The 12,512-nt window shown below is 40.7% G+C and overlaps 1 protein-coding gene across 5 annotated transcripts in view; it reads right to left on the reverse strand.

Annotated features, from left to right (window-relative positions):
• pnpla6 (patatin-like phospholipase domain containing 6) overlaps positions 1–12,512 on the reverse strand; it is a 29,968-nt gene that overhangs the window by 13,014 nt on the left and 4,442 nt on the right. For all 5 annotated transcript variants that reach the window (XM_075463850.1, XM_075463851.1, XM_075463847.1 and 2 more), the window contains exons 3-25: positions 11,158–11,211; positions 10,261–10,348; positions 10,076–10,158; positions 9,843–9,934; positions 9,580–9,720; positions 9,254–9,413; positions 7,882–7,962; positions 7,405–7,533; positions 7,094–7,174; positions 5,805–5,940; positions 5,339–5,410; positions 4,478–4,578; positions 4,059–4,238; positions 3,650–3,727; positions 2,375–2,580; positions 1,992–2,123; positions 1,777–1,900; positions 1,422–1,535; positions 1,264–1,339; positions 1,003–1,152; positions 758–821; positions 341–509; positions 72–254 (exon numbers count right to left, since the gene is read on the reverse strand). In XM_075463850.1, the coding sequence (XP_075319965.1) occupies positions 72–254; positions 341–509; positions 758–821; positions 1,003–1,152; positions 1,264–1,339; positions 1,422–1,535; positions 1,777–1,900; positions 1,992–2,123; positions 2,375–2,580; positions 3,650–3,727; positions 4,059–4,238; positions 4,478–4,578; positions 5,339–5,410; positions 5,805–5,940; positions 7,094–7,174; positions 7,405–7,533; positions 7,882–7,962; positions 9,254–9,413; positions 9,580–9,720; positions 9,843–9,934; positions 10,076–10,158; positions 10,261–10,348; positions 11,158–11,211 (2,694 nt within the window). The remainder of the gene's footprint in view (positions 1–71; positions 255–340; positions 510–757; positions 822–1,002; positions 1,153–1,263; positions 1,340–1,421; positions 1,536–1,776; positions 1,901–1,991; positions 2,124–2,374; positions 2,581–3,649; positions 3,728–4,058; positions 4,239–4,477; positions 4,579–5,338; positions 5,411–5,804; positions 5,941–7,093; positions 7,175–7,404; positions 7,534–7,881; positions 7,963–9,253; positions 9,414–9,579; positions 9,721–9,842; positions 9,935–10,075; positions 10,159–10,260; positions 10,349–11,157; positions 11,212–12,512) is intronic.

Consider the following 12,512-nt stretch of genomic DNA (forward strand, 5'->3'; position numbering starts at 1 on the left):
TTTACAGAATGTTAAGCTGCTATATATAGTAACTGGGAATGGTAAACTAACACAAGACAGTTTCCTCATACCAGTTTGCTGGGACTGCGCCTGGAGAAGACCCTGCGGGGACACTTGAGGTGTAGATGCCCTGAGCACCAGCTGCGCATGTTGAGCCACTCGACTGTTCTGGACGGGCCCGGACCATCCTCTCTGTGCAGAAGGACAAGCTGCTTCAGAGCCCGTACTGCTGTGTTTTCCAGCATTTGCTCCAACTAAAAGGAAAGAGAGGAGGAGAGTATAAAGTCAGCTGTTGCCATCGCATTCTTCCCTTCTAAGCTCCTCAGGTGCACACACATACCTCTCCCAGTGTTGGTTCCTGGTCCCCCAGGCCAACAATGAGGATGCAGTCCGCCTGGCGGATGCAGCGCTGAGTCCATGGGGTCATGGTGTTGTCAGTCTGGTATAGGACGATTCGATTGATGTCTTCCTGCTGGGCCAGCCAGCCAGAGAGACGATACTCGTGAATACTGAAATTATATAGAAGATGACAATGAGGACCAGCATTTCAATTCACCAAAGCAGACACAGACAACATCTGGTTTAATTTACACAAACGACTATGTGTAACTTTGAAAAAAGAAAAACCTTGCAGCAGTGAATACAATCAAGCTTAAATTGAGAAAATAGGATGTTGGAGATAAAGCTAAATGTTTTCAGTGTGCTCTTATGATGATGCTAAGGTTGACTGATACGATTTCCTGAATATCAGACGAACCTGTCCAAAGCAGAAGCTCCCAAGCGCTCTCTGATTATCTCACTGGTTAAAAGTAGAGTGGGCCCTACAAGTGACAAACAGAGGCAGTGTAAAATGAAACGATTCAAGAAAGAGGAAAGAACTTTCGATCGTCTTCAAATTGTGTGTCAAGTTAAAATAAATTACAAAGTTCCAGTACAAAAATCCACCACACAGAAAAGACAAAAAAAAAAAAAAAAGGGGACAAAGAAATTCAGTGGGTTTACCGATGGCACTGAGGGCATGGCTAAGCTCCAGGTTGAATGCGTTGATGGGCACTTCATCACATACAGGAAGCACAGCCACAGTTGAGAGGTTGCTAGCAGGGTTGGTGACATCAGCACTTGTTGCCATACTGGGCAAACTGAGGGCTGACCCTGGAAGACAAAGACACAGTCATTGAATAAAGTATGTGAGAAAATCATGTTACAATCAGGCTGGAATAAGAAAGACATCATTTGAAGATAAACTCTCCAACATCGTCTAACCTGAGAAAGGTCCACGACCCTGCTGCAGGTTCCCCAAAATCTTCTGGCCCAACAGGTGGATCAACCTTGTCACAACCTAAAAACAGAAATGAAATGTTACAATCATATGGTACACAACACCACAGGGAATACTATACTGTATCATAAAAGCCATTAACCTGTGGATATCGTCTTTTGATGTTGTTCAGCGTTCCCTCGGGCAGCTTTACCAGCTCCGTGTCTCTCACCGCGTGGACAGTGGTGGCTCTTGGCTGCTTAGTCAAAGCCTCCACCTTAAGCACAGGGCACAACAGCACAATACATCCTTTAAAAAACGTAGAGGTAGAAATGGAGAGATAATAATTTCAAGCCAAAAAAACCAAAACATGTAAAGCTGAATGACTGAGTTAGTCAGTCAATGTAAACACTAAACTTCTCACAATACCAACTGAAAACAGTCGCAAATAAGTCATTTTAATGTAGATCTCTTTTACAAGCAGGCAGAATGAAACTCTGACATGAATATGTTCTCACCACACCAATAAGGTCTCCTCTACCATATTCCCCGACCAACTCCTTCTTCCCATTTGCCTTGCGAATGACTGAACGTAGACGCCCATTCAGAACAATGTAGGTGCAATCTGACTGGTCATCTTGTCTATAAAAATGAAAGCAAAAAGCAACCATTGCAAACTAACTGTAATAAAATGATTTCTAAATACGTCTAACCAAATAAAAGCTTGGAGTACCTATAGAGGGCTCTGCCAGCTTCAACAGCCATCCAGTCAATAGCAAAGTCCATCTGCCGGACAAAAGCAGACATGCGGATGGCCACTGTGTGGGCCACACTCAACACCACACTGGGTTGCTCCCTCATAATCCTGCAGGGGGCAGCACACAGCAGAGCCACAGAGATAAGAACTGATATATTGTAATACCGAACTGAAGTAGAAGATTCAATTTGAGATTCAAAGTTGTATATGTTCTTTGGGTGAATAGATGGGTGTTGGTGGTAGAAACTATTACTGCGTATAAGTGATTTGTCAATGTATGAGACAGGAAGCAAACAGTGAAACTCATTATTAGTGTATTTTACAGTCATGTTTCCTCGCAGGGAAGATGAAAGACTTACTCGTAGAAATCCGACTTTGAGATCCTCAAGAAAGTACAGTCTCGGACAGCCTTAACAGTAAAGATAAGGGGCTCTCCGGTGAGCACAGCAAGCTGGCCCACCATCTCTCCAGGGTGGATCGCAAACAAGCAGACAGCCTCCTGTTTATCGATCATCCGCTGATAGACATGAAGAGAACCTGACAGGATAAAATGCAGGCTCACATCCTTTGGAAAAAAAACAAACAAGAAGAGAAATGGGAAGAAACGTTAGATTTGTTTTTTTGTTGTCGTTGTTGCAGTTTCAATATCTACTTTTCTTCTTTGCTAAAACAGTCACATAAATATACAGTTGCAAAAAACAACGAATTCATATAGAAAAGAACAAAACCCTCGTATATGAACACAAGGGTGACAGCAGTAAATGTGTTAATCTGCTGTGAGGTCTACGGTCTGAGGGTATAGAGTGCATGTTTATGTGCACTTTCCAAAATGTTCCACTGTCAAAACAAACAAGAAATAAAAAATAAAAAAATAGAACAAAAAGGTTAGCAGGAAAGATGGAGGACAACCGTGGTGCTGGGTCAAAGGTGGGGCAGGGGCGGGTGTGTGGCAACAATCAACAACCAGGACCAAGAAAAAAAAAATAGGACTTGCTAAATAATGCAGCATTTTCTGCTCTCTCTTTCCCCTCCTTTGCCTCCTGCCACACTGATAACAATGAAAGGCAGGGGAGGGTCCAGGCAGCACATCAGACTGAGCCAAGGATGCTGAAGAGAGGATGGGACTTGAGCCAGGGAAAGGCCAGGCACATCGGTCGACAAAAATCATTTTTAATCTACTTTTACATTTGTAACAATAAAATGACCTTTCTGTTTGATTATTGCTATATTTTCAAGATATTTTTTTATCAATTATTGGATCCGACACCTGGCTGGTGTTTTTCCAACTTTGGGTCACATGTAGACCCTTGTCGCCCCGCTCTCAGACCTTGTGGAGGGGACTTGTTTGGAAGGGACTGGCAGCCACACTTATAAATGACACATAAGCGGATGAACATGGTGACCCAGTCTTACACACCTAGAAGCAATACACCAGCATGCCTGAATCAAGCCCCTCAAACAACCCAGTACAGAGGAGAACACCATCTTAACCTTGCCTTTATCACCATAACTGGCTTAATTAATTCTGAAATATGATAAATCTATTAAACTTGCAACTGCTTTACCAATAATCAGTAAAGAAAGATAGGTCAGTGCTTTTGAAAAGTGAATTCGGTAGGTCTTCTGTAAACTACCTGGTCTCCCTGTCTTGCTAAGATGGCTCCAGCTTTTGCATGATGCAGAGTCACTTTCCCATTCAACAATGATGGGTCCTGGATAAAAAAAAAAAAAAAAGCAGACGGAGGGAAAAGTTAAAAACACCAAACCAAGCTGTGATAAACAGTGAAGCTAATAGAGTTGGTGAAGCAATAATTACTCAGACACACACATGGGATCCACCACACATTGCATCAAAAGAATGTGTGCAACTTCCTCCCAAAGAAGTAACACAAAGGTCTTTAGCATTCATTTTATTTTGTCCCCACAAATTAAACATTAACTCGGGATTTTATAAATGATCAATGCAATCATAAAAATTAAACAGACAGATGAAGAGTCAGATGTGAACAACAATATGTGAATGGAAGAAAAAGTGGAACAAACCTCAATTCTCATAAGTCTGAGGACCTCTTTTTGAGCTTCCTCAAACAGAGTAGCATTGGATCGACTGGATACAGGTGCAAAAATGTTGTCCACAGCTGGGTCTTCCTCTGGATACAGATAGATGCCAGAAGGAACCTCATCCACGGTCACTCTCCTCTCACGTTGTTCCTGGGATACAGACTGCAATAACATTCAGACTCATTTATATTAAAATGGGACGTCCGTCTGCTGAAAACAGGAAATCTGCATCTACAAACTGACAGCATTGCATCACTTAAAGTCCAACATCATTTTGCTGAGTTTTATTCATTTTCAGTTCTTGTTCTCAAAAGCTATTAAACCGTAGCAGTAAACTTCCAGTTCTATATAAAATAATCAAGAGTCAGCCTCATCTCAGCTGTGTAGTGAAGTACACTGACCCGGGTAAAGGCGGGAGGAGTATTGCCATCCTCTGCCGACACGGAGATCCTTCCTCTTTCATATGCCATGTCAAAATCTGATTTCAGACTTTTCTGTATTCCTAAACAAACAACATACAGGGAACAATCCTTAAGTCAACACTTTCCCGATTTAAAAAAAAAAAAAAAAAAAAACAGGACAGCAGGCTGAGATGATAACTAGTGGTTTTCCTATGACTCTTTCTCACTTAGGTTTGTTGTTCAATCCTAAACAATAAAAAAAAAAAAAAAAAACTACAATAAATTTGAACGGTTGGTAAACAAAAGTTTTATGAAACTCACGGAAGAGTTTATTTATCAAAGTAAACCCGCTGAACAGTCTTTTTTTATGTTGTCCTTTTTAATCTTGGTCAAAGAGTGCATTTCAAATATTTCAACTGAACGGGTCGTAAGGTTCATGTTTGTATATCCTGTGTTGAAGCAAATTGAAACAGGCTGCACCTGTGCTGTTGGTACATGGGTTTGTACATTAATTTCCATTAATCCAGGTCGACTGGTTTGATCATTACTGAAATAAAATAGCTACACCTGCGTTCATAGAACACAGCACACATGTTAGGACCTCACCCCCAGAGCTGGACACTCCCACAGACACATTTTATCATTTGCAATCACAAGTTAATTTGCCAAAATTTTGCAAATCTGTCCCAATATGTACTACATATTTTGAAACTAGGTCATCAATTCACATAATACAGCTGTTTTCATCACAAATAAAAAGGTTTTGTATGCACTTGTGGCCATCTAAAAACAATGTTACAGTGAAGTAATCTTTAAGTCATCAATCCAATAATAGCTGCGTAATCAAGCTAGCACCCTCACCAGCAATGTCCACAGGCATAGAGATTGTCCTACTAAGAGTGGGCACTGCTCCATCCTTCCCTTGTTCCCCTCCTGTGAATAAAATAAAAAAAGTGCAGCATTTATTAACTTATCCCAAAGAAAGAAAGAAAATAAAACAGAAGACCTAAAAATGCAAATGTAGTCTTTTTAGTAGTCATGGCAGAAATTGACTGGTTGGCAGGATAACTGATAAAGACAAAAAATATAAACAAGAAGTCTATTTGACAAGAACTATACTACAACATGGAAACCTAGGGCGTTTTTAAAACCGACTTCGCATCCACCAAGACCCTTTAAGAGTTAAATTACTCCCAGTACTTTGTCTAGTCCCTGCTCACTGCTGGGAAAGATTGCATGCCAGGCATTAGGACCCTCCTCATCATCTGTGTCAAAATGCAACTTTTGTAATATTGAAAGTGACTTCAGCTGAGTACCTATACCCTACCTGGAGCTTCACCCTTAATGGCAGCTTCTCGATGCTCCTCAGTGACCGTCAGGCTGCCAAACCGCTTGCCATGGCGGACAGGACTGGTGCGAGTTGGGTGGGGGGACGGTGGTGGCAGACGAGAAGGCTGCATTTCCTTTAAAAAAAAACAAAAGTTGTCTCACACACTTTGTCTATGTACATCAGTAGCATTTAGAGGCTCAAATGTAGCTTGTTTATGTTGAGGACACAATGTAAATGGCAATCGAGGCTGTTCGTATGTCGGTTGTCAGTGTGTCTGATGCCAAAACGCTGTTTTGTGTGAGGAAACATTCTGCTGCTTCCAACTTTCTCCGTGGGAGATCATCGTACATGTAAGTACAGCTGAATTCACTGTACAGACGTTGCCTTTCGGTTTCTTGAATGGTGATTTTGAAGTTATAAAATCAGGATTTCATTGGAGTGGTGCGACAGTCGAGAAATGCCTTATGGGACTGGGAGTCAACACAGTCTTAATTGGCTGTAATCAGCTGTAGAAGTGTGAGTGTAATACACTTACGCTTCACTGTTTTTACAAAAAGAAGGAACGTTGGAGATTACTGGAGAGGTTTGGCCTACTTGAGTCTGTTGTTGGCAAATGCAACCTTCTAGTTAACTGGCCACATCTCTTCTATTGCTTTACTAATAAAAGATAACTGGGGTAAATAAATTACAGATTGTTACAAATACTTTGCTTTGAAAGTAAGAAGATGTCACATGGTGATCAAAAAAAATTAAAAATATGTTCTGTATAGAGAAAAAAAAAAGTTGGCCATGTTGACTTTCTTCTATGTTATCTAAAGTAAAATAAGAGGGTTATTTTAGGTAACCCTCGATATTCTAATTTGCTTATAAATTGATGCAACAAACTACGGTCAGTGACTCATTTTGGTTTGGACTTTAGAAAACAAGAGGAACAAAGTAGTTGTCAAGCCTTGACAGTGGCAGAGGAAACTACCCACTGGGAAACAACAGCAGTCACAGGTGCATGTGAAAAGAACTGGCATAAAAAAAAAAAAGTCCCAAAGTCAAACTTTGGCTTCAATCAATAATTTAAAACGGAACAAATGCTGCAAGAAAGAAATTGCTGCTCTGCAAAGGAAAATAAAAATGACTGACTTTCACTTTTGAATTTGATCTGTAATTAAAACTTTGTAGATAATTAAAGCTGATAAAGCACAGAATTGCCTCTTGTACTTTGTACGAGTGTGTGTGTGTGTGTGTGTGTGTGTGTGTGTGTGTGTGTGTGAGTGAGTGTGTGATAAACTCACGTGACAGAAGAGCTCATTGGTCAGTCCCAGATAGTTGTGAAGGGCTAGGACTGTTACTCTTTGGAGACGAACCATGATAATCTGAATGGACATGACAGGAAATGAGTCATTCGATGCATCGCATCAATCATCAACAGACAGATGACTTAATCAAAACAACATCATGTTTATTATTATTATATGAATATATGCCAAGCCTTTAGTGCTGCATGTGAAAGTTTAATCCATAAGGATGAGTCTAATATTTAACTCATCCCATACTTGGAAAATAAATACATACAAAAAGAATCAACAAAAAAAACAAAACTGACCTGAACTACTCGCACTAGGCTCTCAGGGTACTTCTCAAATATAGAGAGGAAGGCCTCTACAGGTAAACGGAGAACAGTGGAAAGCTCTGCAGCCCGTGCAGACACTGTTCTGTAAGGCTTCTGGTGGCCCTGCACACAAATTTCCCAAAGAGTGCATCACATTTGCTCAATCTTACCATGTTTACAGGAGCTCAAACCTACATAGCTGTTATCACTACAATCACAGTTTTGGAACCTGTACAGAGCTTAAACTCAATTACAACTAAACATAAGCGTGTGAGTAATGCCAGAGGACAAACTTTGGTGAGTCACCAGGTGAACGTGAACGATGTCAAGCGGGTGGGCCTAAACGCTGATACAACAATGTGTTAATTATGTGTGTGTATGAGTATTGGGGAAGCCTGGGGAAGCCTGTGAGAGCAGCTGTGGCACAGCTGTGCTGTTTTGTGAGTGTGTTAAAACGTGGGCGTGACCTACTGTGATGACGTCCAGAATGCTGAGGAGGCTGTGAACACTGTCTCCCGCGTAAACTTCCTTCACCACATTTTCTTTGCCATCCTGGAAGACATGAGTAGAAGAGTCATGATCAAAGGTTTTACTGATAACCCCAGTTGCAGCACACACACAGATAAGGCCTCCACTAAATTCTACGTATTTACAGTTTTGAGCCACCCCTTAGTTCAATTCATTTTGCTTTCAAGGAGCCTGACTTTCTTGTATCCTTTAAAGTCATCTTTAGCAATGGTTCTCCAAGCTTTGTTTAGAAATATTAAAAAAAATTAGAAAGTTTAGTAGATTTTCAGAGGAATACGTTTCTTTTGTTTGTTAAACCACTTAAAAGTGACCAGTGGATCATCCAAGCGTGAATAAAAGCACCTAACTCAGGAGATGAACCGGTGATGTGGATACACATAAACAACTGGCTCCTTTACAAGTCAACATGTGCCCTTGGGCAAAAGAAAAACCTAAACATTAAAAAAAAAAAAGCATTGCCCTAATATGTTCATTGGTTTTGTAGAGCCTAGACAAGGTTAAAACAGATGCCACACAAGTGTGGACCAGTTACAACTTAGTAATGATTGGAGCCTGTTGCGAATACGCTTTCTTAGTTCTTATTTCTTTAGTTGCAACTCTGAAAAAAGCCAAGATAACACAGTTTGATAATATCACTTAAAATAATGATCCCAAAAAACACAACCAATGCATTAAAGCATACCTGGACAGAAAAACACACAATGGAACACAATCAATCAGTCATTGAGCCCGGAGCCCGGACCTCAACATTACTGAAGCAGTGTGGGATCATCTTGACAGAGAACGGAAAAAAAGGCAGCCGACATCCAAAGAAGAGCTTTGAAATGTCCTTCAAGAAGCCTGGAGAACTATTCCTGAAGACTACTTAAAGAAATCACCGAAAGCTTGTCTGAGAGGGTTCAGGCTATGTTGAAGAATATTGACTTTCAATCTTGTCAGAATTGTAAAAACATTTTTGCCTTACATGTTGTATTTGCATTTGTGTTTGAACATGCCTAAATAAATTTCTGCCTCCTGTTTTGATGGCAATATTTAATATATATGGGTGGCTCAAGACCTTTTGTAGAGCACAGTAAGACAACCACAAAACTAGATCCTGGGTAAAAAATATGAGAGTGAAATTTTAATCAATACTAATGAGTCATTTCAGAAAAAGGTCTTGTGGTAAAGGACCTCCATAGGTTTGCTTCCTTGCATGCATCATTAAGCATTTTTAAGAACAAGCAGTAGGTAATGAAATGTTCAGACAACTATTCAATGCACAAAATTCAGAGGAAAACAGGACACAGAAAGGATGGAAGAACGGCCGGCATACCGTTCCAGTAAGGCACAATTCTAGTTTTCCATCCTGAACCACGTAGATGCTGCTGTCCGGCTGACCTGGTCTGAAGACGTACTCCCCTTGCTGGAATTGCTGAAAGACCATGTGTTTGCACAGTTCCAGGAACAGAGGCTTCTCAAAGTGACCCAGCACACTGCAGTGAAGGACCAAAGAATAAACGGAGGCAGAACAGTTTTTCAGAAATTATTATTTTTCACACATTAGGACCGGTCAGTTAATGCAGATCGTCTTTGCTTTTAATCAGTATGAGAACCTTCCAACAGAGCTATTCGCCCGTAATAATACAATCACAAACCCACCGGACATTTTTGAGCATGTAGAGCACCTCGGAGGGAAGGTGTGAATTGGCCACATCAAATTCAGTGAGGTCCGCCTCCAGCACTGCGGGAGGGGGCTCCTTGGCTTGAAGGGTGGGCACTTCCTTCTTAAAGCGCAGGATCCTTCACAAGTGACAGACAATGGGATGGATTAGGATAAAAAGAAGAGGAAGAGCGTGAACAGCTGGTTGTCAGCATGTTCTTAGAGTGGGAAAGTCTCATGTTTGTTTGGAAATAAGCTTTACTTTTTGGCAATGTTCAGCATCTTCTGCTTCTTCTTTAGGCGTGGCCGAGAGGAGGAGGACGTATCCACCAGGGAAGAGGTAGACTGGGAGACCTATAGGAAAAGGGGTTTAAATGTTGTTGCCATGCGTTTATTTTTGCATTGCGTAGTTACATGCGACTCCTCACGAGTGAAAGCTAGCTAGTTTTTGAATACTGGCTTCTGAAATACTATTATTTTCAGCCAGCCACTCACTTTACGCATTATCTTTCGCCCGTAGAACATGACTTTGTCCCTCTTGCGAAAGCGATATTTGGGTGCTTCCTGAGCCTCGAGGTCTGTAAATAAGATAAATGTTTAAACTGTCACAAGAATACACACAACCTATTTTCATAACAATCCAGGGGCAGGGGGAAAAATGCATCTCAGCTGTTACTAACTTCGAAGCTGGATCCTCCGCAAGATGAAGAAGATGAGGATGGCGATAAGGACTATGGCGATGCCTGCACCAATCACCATCCCCACCATCTGAAGAGACAGGAACAGACAAAAAATTATTGTGAGTATTATGAAACTGCAATATTTTATAGATAATACTGATTTAAACCTTTTATGATATCTGGCTTTAGCCAAGGTAAGTCATGTATAGTAGTTAGAAATGCACCGGTTGCACTCTTCTTGGCCGATTCCAATTTTCTGTCTAAGAATATTGAACTGTAAAGATTACTGAGCAGAAACTACTTTCACATTTTTTCCAGAACTGCACCAGGTTACAGGGTCTGTAACTGGGAATAAAAATAACTAAAAATACATATTATAGTGCTTCAAGTTCCTGGATGGAGTCATTTCTTCAAAATCAAGCAGAAAAATAACGGCAGCATGTTCCCCTTGAAGCAACAGATTATAGGCCCTGCAATGAGGTACATTGAGGGTCTAGTACAATCACTTAAACATTAATGTTAAGTTTTTCTTCTCAAACAAAAGCGTCTCCACCATGTTATTCAAATTTCAACAGGTTTCCACTTACAAGTATTGCATATAGCTTGCTCAGATCTTCTTTACTCACAGCAAAACACTTTCAGAACAAAAACATGCTTGATGGCAAGTGCCTGTGGCTTCATCACCATCTACATGATGTGCTCACTGACCAGGAGAGAATATAAATCAATAAGTAAATGACCGACTCATGAGCCAGTCCAACCGAAAAATCATCTTTAACTGGGTGATCAATCGGTGCATCCTTACTGTGAACGTTCTATGCTTCCCTGCTATGAGGCCAAAACAGCTGAATGAGAAAGAAGTGAAACTATTGCAGTGAGACAAAACTGCACACTCACCATGCTCGTCTGTAGTTCTTCCTCCACAAATGTCTTGAGGTTATCAAATGTGTCCTAATGTAAGAAGAGAATTGCAAAGACACATCAGTACTCTGAAAGAGAAAATACCTCAACCTCTAAATTCAGCATGACAGCTGTTTCACGGTGAAATGTAGCTGCATGAAGTGTGGGCCTGTAGGCTTCTATTCCACTGAAGTGTAACGGAATGTGGGAATGAGGGATTTGCCCTGTGGGCAGGAATGTCTGACTATCATTGCATGGGAAATGTGAGGGATAAAGCTGTAACATCTCATTTGATATTTCTCATGTGATGTGTCCTTACTTCCATGTTTAATACGTTAGACAAAGAGCTCTCCAGCTCTGTCCTTTTATTTATAGACTCTGGACTCCATACACAAAACTGCAGGGCTCAAAGGCAACAAGAAGCCCAGCAATTTATATTTTCATTTTAGCTTGATAAAAGCAACTTGAATCACTAAAATCAGAAACATGATTAATTAAGTTCTCATCACAACAAGACAGAAAACCACAATTTTTTAACTGTTTGAATCTAAGAGTGCGTGTCTGGCTTGTAAACACCATTGTAAGAGTAATGGGGTTTTTAGAATTTTGGCTGCCTGCCAGAGGTACTACATGCCATGTTATCAGTAGTTATTGATTAGTGTGTGACAAGCTAAAGGTTATTTGGCAGTAAAGGGCCTAAGCTGGACAAAGGTGATACCGACAGTCAGACTAAAAGATGGTGAGTGCAACATAACCTCCCAGAAGACATTGAGAAGGCAAACTGGAGTTCAGTGTGAAGTGCGAGTGTGGAAAAGAAAACGCATAAATGTAACGGTCTGAAGACAACGGGTCCAATAAATTGTGAAAAACAAAGTAAAGAAGAAAAAAGAAATCAAATGGTGCATTTTAAAGAAGTAAGCTGAGCCGAACTAATGACTCTGCTTGGTCTGCTCTATCGCAGGTCTTTTATGAGCCGAGACTGTGACAGTTTGAACTGTGAAGCTCAGTTAGGATACCAATTTAAACTGATGCTTTACCACTGTGAGCTGCTTCATGGTTTGTGCAGTTAGTTGGCTGTCATTCACTTTGTAGCCCTGGTTCTAAAACTTTATGGCCCATATGCTAATGGAGGGGGAAAAAGAGAAAAATTACCAGCCAAAATATCTCTACCAGCTGTAAAACAGGCACTGTGCATTTGAGTAAAAGTCACTGCCTCCAGTTTGCAATATGCAAACTCTTCAGCAAAACTATTCACAGACAATTATAAAGAGTTTATATGAGATTTACAGTTTTTTTTTTATCTTGATTTACTCATGTCACAGTAGTTATGGTGGGTAGAGAAGGTCATCCGA

This window comes from Odontesthes bonariensis, chromosome 4, assembly GCF_027942865.1.
Source record: "Odontesthes bonariensis isolate fOdoBon6 chromosome 4, fOdoBon6.hap1, whole genome shotgun sequence".
NCBI lineage: Eukaryota > Metazoa > Chordata > Actinopteri > Atheriniformes > Atherinopsidae > Odontesthes > Odontesthes bonariensis.